General features: G+C 41.6%; 1 protein-coding gene across 1 annotated transcript in view; it reads left to right on the top strand.

Annotated features, from left to right (window-relative positions):
* Window positions 1–221: 221 nt before the first annotated feature.
* The window catches only part of LOC145412362 (glutamate receptor ionotropic, kainate glr-3-like), a 178225-nt gene continuing 161564 nt past the window's right edge, over window positions 222–16882 (top strand). The window contains exons 1-4 of the mRNA XM_080282251.1: window positions 222–230; window positions 2638–2760; window positions 2917–3137; window positions 9316–9444. Coding sequence (XP_080138377.1) covers window positions 222–230; window positions 2638–2760; window positions 2917–3137; window positions 9316–9444 — 482 coding nt within the window. The remainder of the gene's footprint in view (window positions 231–2637; window positions 2761–2916; window positions 3138–9315; window positions 9445–16882) is intronic.

Here is a 16882-nt window from a genome sequence, read left to right on the forward strand (position 1 = left end):
CATCCTTCATTCTGTGCCTGCATCCTTCATTCTGTGCTTGTAGTTGTACACTTTGTGCTTGTAATTGTTCCTTGAGTTCTTTCTGTCCTTCATTCTGTGCCTGTAGTCCTACATCCTGTGCTTGTAGTTGTACATTTTGTGCTTGTAATAATCTCATGATTGCAGCCAATGACACCTCATCCTGCCTAGCTTGGCTTTTCTTCTGTATACCTTCTGCCTCCATGTCGAAGGTTAGACTCACTGCAGCAGTATCTAATGATCCACTCTCCTGACACCACTGTTATGTCCTCATCCTACACTGCCACAGACTCCAACAGCAGTGGATCAGTATAGAAAGGACGTTGCCTGGTGAGTTGTTCTTCCTATTGTCAGCCTTTCGGTGTACAACACTCAAGATCAACTCAGGCGTTGTGAATAAACACTGGTTTCTTAAGTTCACTGTCTTTATTTTCCAAATAATTACACTTAATGCAAGCCAACATCACTTCACTATTTTCACAAGTACTGAAGATATATAAACTTCACTGCACTGCACTGACACTGAACTACACTCCAACTGAACTGAAAGCTGACTGAAACTGCTCGAGTCTCTTCCCCATCCTTATATAAGCTTGCATTATCCTTGAACCTTTGAGTACAGTACATTCTCGACGTGCAACAGTTGCCAGGTCGGAGACATCCGAAACATGCCAGAGTTTACTTACACTGCATAATACTCTACGTGCTTCAGCATACAGACTGAGATAAAATTACATAATTTAACAATCACATAAATTATACATTATTGAGAGAAAGAGCACAGAAATTAATGTACAACTTAAAAAAGTTACTACGCTCACAATAGCGGGCTAACTGGCAACTCTGACGTGTAGCAGAACTACGAGAAAAATCGGGAATTCTCCAGCTCAATCTGGCTAGCAATCCAGCCTTTCAACAATATTAAAATAATAATTTATTCTAATACTGATAGATACTTCAAAGTATGGGTATTGATAAGCAAAGTTGAAATACTCTTGCATATTGGACGAAGTAGGCTGATTTTGAGAACCTTAAGAATTTTTTTCTGCTGAGTTGTATGTGCAGTGTTGAAAGTGCCAGTCTGGTTATAGGTAACACAGAGTTTATATCAGGCTGGGGATGATGAAGCAAAACAGCACCGTATTGTTAAGGTTCCAGTCCATATTTTTTCCACCTACTGTGTCTCCTAAAAGCTTCTTGTGACCCCCAATTTGAGAACCACGGTCTCAGAGTGATTAGAGAAGAATGATAAAATTATTCATGGCACGTGGAAGCCTTCGTTATCAAGACAAATAAAGAAATTTAAATATATACTCGCCTGAAAGCAGAGTCAGGGAAGATTTAACCAAAGCATTAAAGAGGGCTATCGTATAACACAGAAGTCATCAGCAAACTTCTAAGAATTTGAAAGAGAGCTGCACAGGCGATCAGTTGCGTTGTGTTAGTACGATTCAACTGCGTCAAGTTGCTCCTAGAGTTAGAACCCAGACCATGGCAAACATTTAGAGTGCACCATTTCATATATTTGCATTTGTTCTCACTCTGTCGGTTCCCTCTACCACACATAGACATGACCATTACAGAACACCACACATAGACTTGATTTTTACATAACACAAGCTATTACATGAATCACTTTTCCTACAGTCACGCCTTTCTGAGGGGTTAATTCAAATTATCACTCTCCCTTCGATGAGGTGGCTTACTCTTGTAGTGGACCTAATATGGACTGACAGACACAAATGCAGGCAAGAAATAACGTGTACAGATGGGTTTTTGATTACAAATGTTTTGACTCAGTTGAGAATAAGAAGGAACTGTCTTGGAAATATCATGGATGATTAACAAATTACCGAGTAGTGTAATTGTTGCTAATTTAATGAAGAGTTTTGAGTGTCTGCAATATGGCCATAATGACAAAAATGGTTTGAGGAAAAATATCAAGTTAATAAAAAAACTTAAAACAGAATTACCTAGAACAGAACAAGTGACTGGAGGCCCATGGGGCATAAAGGGCTTGCCCAGAGACACACACTGACACCAGATATGGACCTGCTCTGAAATACTGGGCATGCCCATGCAAAATTGCAGCTCATTCCATCCAGTGGTATGACATGTAGAGGGTTCCCAATGTCTGAGGATCGGCCACAAAAGTGCGCATGGGTTGCGCAGTTATAATTTACATCTCCGTTGCCAGCTTGTCTTTCCGCATTATTTGATGCATGGCACGTGAAAATCTGATGGGGTCAAATGTGGACAGACACACACAGAAACAACGTTCATTCCCACAGTATTCTTGATACTACGATTCTACATTGAACCTTTTCAGGTTCAGTGCACAACTGTTATACTGAATTTCTTTTCTCCATCTTTTCCTGTAACCGATTCCACACTAGTTTTTCTCTGTTGGATAGTGTTCCTGCTCGATTTTTCATATGAACGGCTACAATATTTGCTGTGTAGGGGAAGCTTTCTCTTTTGCCATTTTAATTCCATTCTTGTAGTTGAGTCATGCCTTCAGACCTGCAACATGATTGTTTTTTTTTTTGTTTTTTTTAAGTTTGCAACAGCCTACCGTTACCTTATAAATATATATATATATTTTCTTTGTACCCTCAGTTCAATGGTGTGAGTGAGGTGGCAGCACCAAATGGCGTTGGGATGTTCCAGGTGGCGACGGATGGTCGGGACAGTAATGTGACTCAGGCACAGCTCTCCTGGGTGATCAGCCAGTGCCGCAAGGTAGGTCATTATCACATTACTGATGATGCGGATAGCTCTCTGTCACAGGACTGCTTGTGCGGGTAGGTCGCTATCACAGCTATTCTGAGAAGGGCTGGTAACTGTCATAGTAGTTCTATGTGTATGTCACCATAACAGCGCTGGTGTGCCCAACAGCTGCGGCTTGTGTCGTGGTTCGTGACAGTGGTGGTGGTTAGTGACAACCCAGTCTTCCTCGCTGCCGTTGCTGAGTGGTCCCTCGAGGGTCGCCTCTTGGTATGGTCAACTAAGCTACTCATCCTCACTCGCCTCCCGCTGCATCACGTGTACCACCTCCGCAACACCCTCGCCATTACTAACTCAATGCTGCTACTCATTGACAACACATCAATCCTCAGGTTAACTCTGTTGTTTCTTGGGTTGTGAAATTAAGATTACTATTAGTTGTGTGCTGATAATGCGAGTTCTTGGAGACTGGTAATGTTTGCATAGGCTGCCAACAAATTTAGTTAATTGTGTGGTACACGTCGGGCATATTTCAAAATCATCATATCCCTCACACCACGTAATTTCTCACCTTCATAAGGGGTGTTAAGTACTGTGCTTGCCATCTGACCTCCCTGGGGACACCAGTCATAATGCCACAGGTATAGTCGACGGCAAAAATTCGTCCCTGTCAGCCTGCATGCTCCAAGCCTTTTGATATGGTAACATATTGGACTGAGTTGCCTGGTATAGCAAACACCTAATACTTAACAGATTATGTGATGGGATAACTTAAGACAATATTAGAATTAGATGCAGGTGGGTTGATAATGTTGCTGACAGATTAATGACAGTAGTGGATGAGCTTTCTGAGTAGGGATTCCGGCGTGTAAGATTATTTTCAAAGATTGCTAGAATATTTTCAGTACTAAAGCTGAAGTTATAAGACAACACTGGTATGAGTTAGGGCTTAACATTCTAAGTAACTCTTATCAACATTTCAGTGAAGAGCGGTAAAGTTATGAAAGTACTAACATGTCGCGAAACAGTGTATCAGAAATAATTATGTTTCGAGTGTCTGCTTCATGTTCGATAAGTAAGGAGGTGGTGGAGGACAGAGAGTGCTAGGAGGGAGAGTATGGGAGTGGGAATATTGTGGATAAAGGAGAAGGGTAGAGGTGTCAGAAGCAGGGTTGCAGGTAATGTTGTTATAAATTAAGGAACATAACGCATGATGAAGATAGCTGTAAGGAGGAGAGAGGGATACAGCAAAGAGGAGGGAGGAGTGGAGGGCAAGTGTGAAGGCTCGAGGTGAGGAATGTTTAGAACCCAGACAGTAATCGAAGATATATTTTTCTGTAAGTGTAATTAATTGTGTGTGTGTGTGTGTGTGTGTGTGTGTGTGTGTGTGTGTGTGTGTGTGTGTGTTCTTAACTTACCTAATTCTTACCTAATTGTATCTTAACAGGAATGAGTCAAGCTCGTACTGTCCCGTGTATTAAACTATGTTTATCATACATATCCTTAAACTGTGAACAGTTTTGGCACACAGTATTCCATTCGGTATTGCATTCCACTGATTAATTGCCCTATTTGGGAAACTGAATTTCCTTACGTCTTTATCGTCTCTCTTTTTTGTGTAGTTTTTTAGTGTCCTCTTGCTGATGCTTCCCCATAGGTTATATTTATTTATGTCTATTTTCTCATTCCCTGAGATGCATTTATATATATAGCTTAATCATGTCTTCTCTTTTCCTTCTCTCCTGTGGTCTTGGTAGATTCAGTTTTGCTAGTCTTTCTCTGCAGCTTAGATCCCTTAAGCTTGGTACCCATCGTGTAGCAGCCCTTTGTACTTTTTCAATCTTATCTTTGTGTTTTTTGAGATGAGGATTCCAGACTACTGATGCATACTCCAGGGTTTGTCTGATGAATCATGTGCGGTGTGATGCGGTGAGGATCTGTCCGTTCTCCCCTTTGGGGCTAAGATGCGAATAAATGTGTTTGAATGGATGAGTAAATGGAGAGTGAGTCGTCCTGTCTCGGCTACCTCCCTTTCCTTGGGGGAAGCAGCCTAGGTATATAGATAGATAGAGATAGATCTTTCTCAACATGTCATCATTTATATATGTGAATGGTATTCCCATATTAGCAAGCAATGTATACATGTTACGTACCTTCTCACTGATGTGGTCATCTGGAGATAGCCTGTTATTGATAATCACTCCTAGGTCCTTCTCTCTTTCTGATATGTGTAGTGTTGATCTTCCTTCCTAATAATCCCAATCTGGTCTTTTCTCACTTTTACCGAACTTAATTACATGACTCTTGTCCACATTAAATTCCAATTTCCATTTATCGCTCCATTCATGAAGCTTATTTAATTCCTATTGCAGCTCTTTGCGTTAGTAATTTTCCTTTATAGCTTTGCATCGTCTGCAAACATATTTAGATAGCTTACATTTCCAGTGTTATCGTCTGTCATTTAAATATATTAAAAACATAATTGGTGCCAGGACTGAGCCCTGTGGAACTCCACTAGTCACTTCCCTCCATGATGAGTAATTTCCCCTTAATACTGTTCTCATTTCCCCTTTTCTGAGAAAATTTTGCATCCAACAGTACAGATTGCCTTGGATACCTCCTTGATGGTACAGTTTCAATAATAGTCTTTGGTGCGGTATTGTCAAATGCTTTCTTGAAATCTAAATAGATACTGTCCACCCATCCTTCTCTTTTCTGTAATGTTTCTGCAACTCTGTCATAGTAGCTTAATAGATTAGTAACACATGATTTTCCCTTTCTAAAACCGAACTGCCTCCTCTCTGTTATCATACTGTGTTCTTCTAGATGTTTTACCCAAAATTTTCTTATCAGGTTTTCTAGTATCTTACAACACTGGTCAGTGATACTGGTCGGTAGTTGAGTGGATTCTGCCCATTTCCTTTCTTGAACAGGGGTACAATGCTTGCTCTCTTCCAAATATCAGGTAGTTTATCTTGACCTAAGGATTCCTTGAATATTAAATACAATGGTCTGTTTAACTCTTCTGCACATTCATGTAGCACCCAACCTGAAATTTCGCCAGGATCATTTGCTTTTCCTTCGTCTAATTTACTTAACTTTCTGTACTTCTTTTCTGGTATTTGTATGTCTGGTAATAGGTGTGGGCATGCATGTTCCATATCATGTCTCTCAAAATTACTTTCTTTTATAAAAACTGATTGGACGTTTTTATTTCGAGCTTCACAAATATCTTTCTCTTGTGTATAGATGACCTCATCCGTAATGGACAGTATTTTATCTTTAACTTTGGTGACGTTGAAATCCTATGCGTCGGAGCTGAAGCACCAGCAGTCAATGCAACTCCATCCCCAAGTGGGAGCCGGACCACTGGCAAAACTCCAGCGTCACCCTGCACCTGGCTCGATTCCAGAGACTCCATGGCAGGGGAAACAACAGAGAGGTCCTCACAAGGTTCTACGACAGAGATCTTAGGAGGACGGTCCTGAGACTCAGAGGACTCTGAAGGACCACGGTGACACGGTGACTCTTACCAGGTACAGAAGGAACTTCAGGCACGCTGGATAAGGCAAGACAAGGAGACATGTCAACGTGGACATCCACCACCACCACAGAAGTGGACAAACCATCAGCCACTGATGTGGGGGCAGAAACCGTCTGAGGAGGTGGGTCTACATCAACCTCATATACAGTATTAGACTCGAGGACCACATGAGGCAAATATCCAGATGGAGAAGTGGACACTGGAATAGGTCGAGGCAACTTCTGAGGCACTGAACAGCACACAGTTGCTCCAGAATGGACACAAGCATAAGTAACGCTGCAAACGAGCCTGGGTCATCCTGTTTGCTTTGGGAAACAAAACCTCATACATATGAATGGTCAAAATCTCCTTCTCTAGACAGTAGCAAGGACAGATTCGAGAAGATACAGCATGGGGAACCCCACAGTGATAGCATTTAAGGAGTCTTTTACTGTCATCATTATGGCTTGGTTCGCCACAGGAGACACAGATACCAGGAAGACCAGCCTGTGCATGGTGGCAGTGGCTAACATATCCATACCCATGACACTGGAACATCGTTTTGGGGTTGGCCCGTATAGCTTCACAGGAAGTGACAGCCAAGCGAGTTTGCAGAAGCAGGCAAGGTTAACTTGTCAAATGTGAGGAACTCTGTGGGAGTTGGGGTCAGAATACCATCTATTTTCTTCTGCAGCATCTCAAGTCACCACACCAGAAGACCGCAGTTCCTCAACAGCTGTGCCTACGAGTATCAGAGGAGGTGAAGGGATAATTTGACACAGATCAGTTCAGGGTGGCATAACGGAATGCACGAAACATTTGCACCAGAAATGGAGGTCGGAGCCAGTAAACGGGAGCTCTTTTCTGGGAAGGACACCTCAACAAGGATGTTTCCATTCCTCTGAAGTGAGATTTTAGGTTCTCTGCCATAAGCTGAGACAGTGGCATGGTGTAAATAAAAAATCTCAGTATCTAGACTGATACAATTACACAGGATTTCAGCACTAGATATTTGCCTATGACTCAGGCACCATTTTGTCTAGGCCTAACCCCAGAGCCGCACCAACCTGACCTGAACGCCTCACAGTCCCAGCTGAAGCTGGGGCAAAGGAGGATAGTCCCAAGAAGCGTGGAAAGACTCCAGAGTGGCTATAAGTACAGTAATCTTGATTCTGAAAGGCCTGGGACAGATACATAGTCGTCAACATTACTACTTCAAAACATGCAGTACACAATAAAAAATACTGTGTTCCCCCACCCTTTCACCCACCAAAAAGCTCAGCAAGAAGTCAAATCAGCCAGAGATAACACTGCTAGCCACCACAGAGGTACTGAGGAAGTATACGCATGTAACCACCATGGGATCCAGACAGTGGTGATTTCAGGATGATACATTAGTATTCACTATATTCACCAGTGACTACTTGACCCTGGCTAACAAGTGACCAGCCGCTCGTCCTGGTAAGGCCCAACCAGGCCGCCCGTTTAACCAGAATAGTGGACTAAAGAGATGTGTTGTTAGTTGCAGGGTGCATCATGCATTGCCCAACCTCCAGGACTCCCTTTTCCCAGACACCACGCACCGCAAACACATAGGGAGGTAAAAGCTCTGCCAAGATAGGGGATGAGTAGGGATGAACATCATCAGCAAGAGTCCTCTACCAGTGATGAAAGGGAGGGGCGGGGGTACTTGGCCCACGAGATCTTCAGATGCCGGACCCTACAAAGGCATGCAGGTCTTTAGAGTACATGGCACCACCGGCCGCGCTTCAAGCCTCGCCACGACGTCAAGGTCATCCCCTCTTCCCTCAGTGGGGCACTATTTCCGTGAAGTTCGATGTAAATACATGTTTAATGTCTTTTTCAAAATCGATATATCAAAATTAACTCATTCTTTGATGTTTCCTTTAACCCAGGAACACCTGAATATTTGATTAATGTGTTGAGTCTTTCTTTTCTCCGACAAGGAGAGAATGTTTTTACCCCTGTTTGTCTCTTTGTTAGTTTGTTTGTCTGTTAGCAGGATTACTCAAAAACTGAGAGAGAGAGAGAGAGAGAGAGAGAGAGAGAGAGAGAGAGAGAGAGAGAGAGAGAGAGAGAGAGAGTTTTGAACTTAATTTGGTGGGGTAGGTAGCTCATGTCCCAGAGAACAATCGATTAACTTTTGGGACCGATCCGGATCGTATTACAGATTCTGGAACCGGGAAACATTTTTTGTGAAACCCTAGTCAATGATAAGAGAACCTAACCCATTATGAAGAGTCTGGAAATTACGATGTCCTTGTCGGAGAGATGCGCTCCACTGACTGCCTTTCAAGTTGTAATATTGCATGCTATTACGAAACAAGGTATTCTCTTCCACCTCTTTCTAGCAACGCATGAAGACAATACACGTATTAGGATAATGGAAAGTGTATGGGTAAGTGCAAAGAGTGGTGCAAGGTGTGGTGTAAGGCCAAGAGGACTGTGGATAAGGTTTATTGCAAACCATATCGAGGAAAACGGTTGTATAGATATCTATTTCAGTTCACGAAGGCACTAGAAAGGTGAAAAGTAGGGAATATAATGTATGAATATATAAATAATGTCTGACTGTTCTGAACGAAACTGCAAGTGGTCAGTATTCAGGGGGTCACTGTCCGACGTAATATCAACGCCAGAGGAGGAAATTACGTTGCTGCGAATATAGTCTAAAGGGAACCTGTCTGAGGAGGGTTTTTATGAGACAAAAAGGTTCGGCTCCACTGGATGTAATAATCTCTCATATCCATGGGAGGTATTAATTATTAGGATCTCACGAAGGCATTTAGACACCGACTTATTCAGTGAAGGTATTAGTATTATGAAAAAATCGCCATTGTCACTATTATCTTAATATTCTTTCATATGTTGCAGCAGGGAGGTAGATCGAAGCTACCTGTAAGTCTTTCATGTTTCCTTCACATTATTGGTAAATTAGAAAACAGAAGACCAATATTAAGGCATTATCTCGTACTTTGTAAACAATTTCCTCTTATACAGAGGTTGTAAAGGATATTTTTCCACAGATGTTTCGTGTATGTGGAAGTGCCCTACAGTGGCGAGGGCTTTCGACCTCTGTGGACCGGCACCTGGACAGCCCACGAAACTCCTGCTCTCGTATCTCGGTTTCCATTCTTTCCTGAGAAGTTTAAAAAGTAAGAAAATAGAGCTTACTACAAGGAGATTAAGGAATGCTGTATTGAATTGCGTGGAGGCATGACACAGGAGATCGGTTGAGTCCTGCTAGTTTATATTTTTTCCTAAAACATCCATATCTATGAGTATAATATGATTATTATCCTTCTGTAAATAAGAAACTTGTTTCCATTTGTAGAAAAAAATAAATGAAAAGAATTCTTTCTGTAGTAATGAACAGAATTCTTGGTACGTGAATAGAGACCAAAGGCCGCGATTTACTTACTACAGTCACAAGATTCATTTGAAGTATCCTGAAAATAAATGCCGTATAACAGTACCACCATTGTTTAAAATGATTTGGATGCTACATGCCACCATTATTTTTCTTTTCTCGAAATTAAAGAAATGGATTTGATACTCCATATTACCATTATTTTCTGAGAATATTTCATAAAATTATTTAACTTCTTAGGTCCCAGAGGTGCTGTGCGAGGGATTTTGCCGGAGGTCTGCTGGGCGTAACGCCCTCCACCTGTCGGCTCATAGTTGCGAAGCTCATAGGTGCCTACCAGGGGGTTCCCTTCTTTATTAAATGTTGAAAATGCCCAGTTCCGTCCCATATTGGGGACACGGGGCATAAAGAGGTTAAGAGCTACTTGATACCATCATTTTTTATTGGAATTTCAGTATCAAATTGTTACTTTCTACCATCATTTTTTGTCTTCTTAGTATAATACGAAATGTATATGGTAGGATATTTATTGACAGAGTTAGGAAAATAACAGATGAATTACTTTGAGAAGAACAAGGAGGTTTTGGGAAAGAAGGGGGTTGTACAGATCGGGGGAAGAGGTGGCCAAATCAGTAGAGAGGTGGTCTGCAGTCCTAATGGACCCAGGTTCGAAACCCCGCTGGGTATGGGACAGTTAAGGATTTGAATTTCATTAAAGCAGACTTTACTGATCTACCAGACGACCCGCCGACGTGTAAAAATATCCCCGCTAGTACCAATACACCAGACCTTTATGAGCCCGAATATGTATTCAATATGGACAGTAAGTGTTAGTGTCAAAGTGCCGACATGTGGAGACGTAGGAGGACTACTGGGCCATGATGACGGGCTTTGAAGCTTATGCCCAGAGTCGGACACTAAGTATATATATATATATATATATATATATATATATATATATATATATATATATATATATATATATATATATATATCCTAAGGTCTTTAGTGGAAAAGTTTCTAGAGAAGGGAAAGAAGTTGTATGCGCCCTTCATGGATTTGGAGACAGCATATGACAGAGTGGATAGACGAGGAATGTGGAATACTCTATTTTAAAAATATATGGAGTGAATGGGAAGTTGCTGAATACCGTAATGACTATGTATCAGGGCGCTACGGCTGCAGTGCGTATAGATGGTGAAAAGAGTGAATTTTCTGTCTGAATATCGGATTGAATTGTGTCAGGCCTACATGGTTGTTCAATCTGTATTTGGATGAGATTATAAAAGAGAGACATAAATGAGAGATATTGGAGCGGCCCTTATGAAAGAGGGCAGCGTTTGGAAACTTCCTGTTCTGTTGTTTGCATATGATACTGTATTTTTAGGTGAAGACGAAAGTGAACTGCAAGGTTTGGTGAATGACCTTGGAAGAGTGTGTAGGAAACGGAATTTAAAGGTGAATGTAGGGAAGAGTAAAGTTGCGGTCTTCGAGAGAAATGAAGTTACTGAACGCACAGCGAGGTTGGATTATAAGGAAATGGAAACTGTGAATTTGTGATAGGTGGTGGCGCTCACCATCCACTCACTCGATGTAGTGCTGCTCTCAGGTGTCTGCCCTTTCCTTTCCATTCGTCTTTCCTTCCATTCTCTTCTGTCTTTCTTTCCTTCTTTCTTTCCTTGTCCTTCTGCCTACGGGTGACTTTACACTCCCTCTTCTGTCTTTCTTTCCTTCATTCTTTCCACTTCCTTCAGCCTTTGGGTGACTCTACTCTGAGTGACAAGCCAAATGGTTTCCTGTGCACCAGGAAACCATTTACTATGCTGGGTGGTAACCATATAACCAAATTTTGGCGCCTTGTGGTTTAGTGGGTAATTATTGCTCTCCAATCGGATTGAGCCTGTGAAGGTTTATATCCAAGGGATGGTTGGGTTGATTGCTCATGTAATGCCGCTCAGGGATGAGTGAGGCTGGTCACTCTCATCTTAAATGTCGGGACCAACTGCCTAGCCCCGGGCTCCTACGCTCCTCATGGGGCAATGTAGGATTGGATGATGGATGGATGGATGGATGGATGGATGGAAACTGTGAGTGTATTTAAGTACTTGGGTACTGTGTTGAGTAACGATGAAAATTTAGAGGATGAAGTGGCTGGAAGGGTTTATCAAGGAAGAAAAGTTGCTGGTTCTTTGAAAGCAGTGATAAGAAATAGGGATGTGAGCATGGAAGTAAAAAAGTCCTTGCATGATAGCATTATGATACCAACTCTAAAGTATGGAACGGACACAAGTAAAGAGTGAAAGAAGTGGAAATGGGATGTATGAGAGGAGCATGTGGAGTTATATGACGAGACAGACTGACAATTAAGGATGTGAAGGTGCGTTGTGGTGTGGATTGTGGGTGTGATTGAAAGCGTTAGGAGAAATACACTGAGGTGGTTTGGTCATGTGGAGAGGATGCAGAGCGTGTCACTGACAAGGAGAGTGTACAGGATTAACCCGCCCCGTCCCGTCGACGTATGGGTACGTTGCAACGATTTGCATTTGCCAGTCCCAGCGACGTACCAGTACGTCGTGCAATTGCAAGGTCCCTAATTGCACAATTTTCAATTTTCGCGCGTGATTTTTCGTATGTATACACGGGACACCTTCCTCTATTCCTCTACAAGATGCCAAGCAGGGACAATGCCTTACACCGCATAACCTCCGCCCTCCCCCACTCACGCCATTGTCTCGGCAATTCACCTGTTACCAGTGACCTGGCTAGTAAAGATATTCAGGGCCAGAGTGATTCCCCAATCGATGACAATGTGGAGGACAATGTTTACATAGCATTAGAAGAAGAAACAGCCAGAAATAATGATCAGGTAATGTGGCAAAAAAAGGTCAGGTATGGTGATTAGTTAGTGAGTGAAACAATGCTTATAATGCCTTTTATTACTGCTTGAAAACCAATATACTCTCATACTACATATACATTCGTACCAAGTAAATAAATAAATACCTTTTATGAGTGGATAAAATAGTTACCCTCCCACAGAACTCGTTTTCTTTGGTGCCAGCATGTTAGAAAACCCAGTCAGGTAAGGAGGAACTCTTATCTGGATTGGGTATTTTAAACCTCAGGTGAGCGATTTCTCTATGAATTTTCGATGTTTCTCACCAAAAGCGAAGGTTTTAGCCAAAAAAAAAAAAAAAATCGAAAATACCTCGGGACTGGGGGATGTCGGAGGTGCGGAAAACCTCGGGATGTGACGGGTTAAGGTGGAGGGGGGAAGGGGAAGGGGGAGACCGAGGATGAGATGAAGCGTCCATTATTGTCAAAATCTTACTTGGTACCATCATTTTTCATGTAAATTTATAATACTGACTTAGTTGTTGCTCTCTAGCATCATTTGTTTTTTATATTCTAATATTGACAGAATCGCATCTTCAGCCACGTTTCACTTACTAGTCACATGATTCACTTGAGGTATCTTGAATATAAGTACTGTATCATATAACCATAATTTTTTGTGGAAATTTTAAATGATTTGAATTCTGTATGCTACCATCATTTTTTTTTTAATAAAAAAATATGGACTGTATCCTCCACAGCACGATAATTTTTCTTTGGAAATTTTGTTAAATGATTTGAATGTTACTTGTTACCTTCACTTTCTGTCGGAATTTCTAACGCAGTCACATTATTACGTGCTACCACCTTTTTTGTGGAAATTGTTAATACTGACCAATTTATTGCTATCAATCATCATTTTTGTTGACAAAATTATAATTGATCAAAATATTAGTTCGTACTATCAGCTTTTGCTGTAATTTTTAATACTGATAACATTCTAATTGGTTACCATTACTTTTCATGGAAGTTTTATTTTTTGATGGTTTGAATGTTACTAGGTACCATCATTTATTGGGAAGTTTCCATTATTGTCAAATTCTTAATTGCTTTCATCATTTCTCTTTTGAAATTTTTAATAATGACCAAAATGCTGCTTTCTGCCCTCATTAAAAAAAAAAAATTCTTATACCGATCAAAATGGTCTATCTATCTATCTATCTATAGCCCGATGCCCTAATCCCGCAAAGGGTGGCCGCAGACAAAACGCCTCCAAGTCGCTCTGTCACCCACCATTTGACTACCCTCTCCCCAACTCACTCCCCCCTCCCTCATATACCTCTCAACTCCATCCCTCCACCTCATCCTCGATCTACCCCTCCCTTTCCCTCCCTCCACCTCACCTACATACACCCTCTTAGTCAGTCTTTCATTCTCCATTCTCTCCACATGTCCAAACCACCTCAGTGTATTTCTCCTAATCTTCTCAACCACATCCACATCCACCCCACAACGTTCCTTCACTTCTTCATTCGTCAACCTGTCCCTCCATGTCACTCCACACACTCCTCTCAAGTAACTCATTTCCACTGCTCTCACTCTTGACTTGTTCCCCTCTTGCAAGGTCCATGCCTCGCTTCCATACGTCAGGGTAGGGATCACAATACTATCATGCAGTGACTTCTTAACTTCCATACTCACCTCCCTATTTCTCATCACTGCTTTCAGTGAACCAACAACCTTCCTTCCCTGCTATACCCTTTCACGCACTTCATCTCCGTTCCATCCTTACTCATCACACTAGCCAAGTACTTGAATGCACTCACACTCTCCATATCCTCACCATTCAACCTCACTGTACATTCTGTGACTTCATTCCTTTCAAACACCATAACTTTACTTTTGTTTACATTAACTTTCAGCTTCCTCCTCCTACACACTGCCCCAAATTCATTCACCAAACCTTGCAACTCCCATTCATCTTCACTTAACAATACTGTATCATTAGCAAACAGCAACACCGGAATCTTCCAAATCTCACCCTCATTCATTAGAGCCACCCCCACATCCCCTGCCCTACCCTGCACCTCCTTTACAACCCCGTCCATGTATATATTAAACAGCCATGGAGACATCACACAACGATGTTTCAGACCCACATTGAGATAAAAAAAAATTCACTCAGCTCACCATCCACGCGCACCGTTGGCCTAGCTACTTCTTACATACTTTTCACAGCATTCAGCAATTTCCCATCCACTCCATATATTCTTAATACATTCCACATACCTTGCCTATCTATTCTGTCATAAGCTTTCTCCAGGTCCATGAAGGCAGCATACACTTTCTTTCCCTTCTCTAGATACTTCTCCATTAAACATCTTAGAACAAATATCTGATCTACACACCCTTTTCCCTTCCTAAATCCCCCTTGTTCTTCTCCAACTAGCTTCTCTGTCATATGCCTAACCCTATCAATGAGTATTCTACCATATATTTTACCAGTCACACTAAGAAGGCAAATACCCCTATGGTTACCACATACTTCTCTCTCCTCTTTTCCTTTATATAAAGGAACAATTATACATGATTTCCAGTCCTCTGGAACCCTTCCCTCTTTCCAAGCCAATTTACACAACTTCCATATTCATTCCACAACAATCTCACCTCTATACCTCAGCATTTCACCACACACTCCATCAATTTCTGGGGCCTTCCCCAACTTGCTCTTCTTCATTGCTTCCACTACTTCCGTCCTAGTGATATCTTCCTCCCTCCTCTCATCTCTCCTTCTCCCAGCCATTCCCCAACCTCTTATACTCGCACTGCTGTCACTCTCTGCATTCAACAAATCCTCAAAGTGCTCCTTCCATCTCCTTAATTTCTCTCTCTTCTCCACCAACAATCTATTATTCCTATCTTTCACTCCCCTATTATTTCCCCTTTCACACTGCCTTACTTTCTTTACCTCCTTCCAAAACAATTTCTTACTTTCCCTCCATTTCACACTCAGATTCCTCCCAAACTTTTCATCCACTTTCTTCTTACTCTTCTTCATCAGTCTCTTCACCTCCCTTCTCCTACTCACATATACCTCTCTCTTCTCTCTCTCATCTTCTCCCCTACATCTACTCGCTAACCATTCACTATATGCCTTCTTCTTTTGTTCCACAGCTCGTTTCACCTCATCATTCCACCATGCTATCCCTTCCACACCCATGCATCTCCTCCTCACTTGCTGCAATTAATAATAATTGAAATTTTGAATACTGATCAAATGATCATTGCTACCATATTTTTTTTTAGGAAATTTTAAAAAAATAATTTGATTTGAATGTTATTTGGTACCATCATTTTTTGCAGAAGTTTCTGATGCTGTAAATTCTTTCTTGCTAACGTCATTTTTTGTTGAAATTTTAATACTGATCAAATTGTTGCTTTCTACCATCATTTTTTGTTTAAAATTCTCGCATTGATCAACTGAAGACTACCACACGGTGGAATGCTGAATTGCCCCAGAAAGGCAAAGGGAAAGCACTATAATATGATATTGATTGATTGATTTAAGATAAAAGAGACATGGTGACGGAACTACCAGGGTCATATGCCGCCGGACAGCTGGCTAAAACAAGATCAATAATAAAATAAAATAAACTAATATATATATATATAAGAAAACAAGGACACCATTAAAAAATAATGATAAATCTTACAAACAAGCCCAGCCACCTGTACAAAGGAGTAGGTCTCCCCTCATGTAGAACAGGCATCACCAAGCACCGGGGAAAGAAGGATAGATCGATCACCTGTTCAGTGCCCAGCGAGGTATCGACAGTGCAAATCCTCAAGACTGGGACACGCAACCAGCACATGTCGAACAGTGAAAGGGACCAAACAATCCTCACAGAAACGAAGGAGAGCCCCTCTATTAAAAAGCCATGAGAAAACCGAGAGTAAGCAATACATAGACGAGCCAAGCCCTGGTAACTGAAGGAGCCCACCCTAGGACAAATGCTACATAACGTTCCTGCCAAAAACGCCGAACCCATTGATTAGCTAATGGGAGAAAATATGTAGCAGGAAGCAATTGCTGAAGTGAAAAGGATCTCAAGGCAGCACGAGGACCAGCAGTCACTGCCTTGGCCAGCAAATCAGCATGCTCATTCCCTACCACTCAAACGTTGGCAGGAACCCAACAAAATCCCACTTGACACGCACGGCGTTTCAGTAGGAAAAGTAACTTTAAAATAGATCAAACAAATGGGTGGACCGAAATAAAAAAAACTCTAGTGTAGAAACAGCACTTCTGGAGTCCCTAAAAATCATAAAAGCAGAGCAACAAATATCACAGTCAGTTCTGTCGTAAAGACATATGCAATACCAGAAAG

This window comes from Coenobita brevimanus, chromosome 93, assembly GCF_032717465.1.
Source record: "Coenobita brevimanus isolate Jiangsu-jjx chromosome 93, ASM3271746v2, whole genome shotgun sequence".
In the NCBI taxonomy this organism is placed as follows: domain Eukaryota; kingdom Metazoa; phylum Arthropoda; class Malacostraca; order Decapoda; family Coenobitidae; genus Coenobita; species Coenobita brevimanus.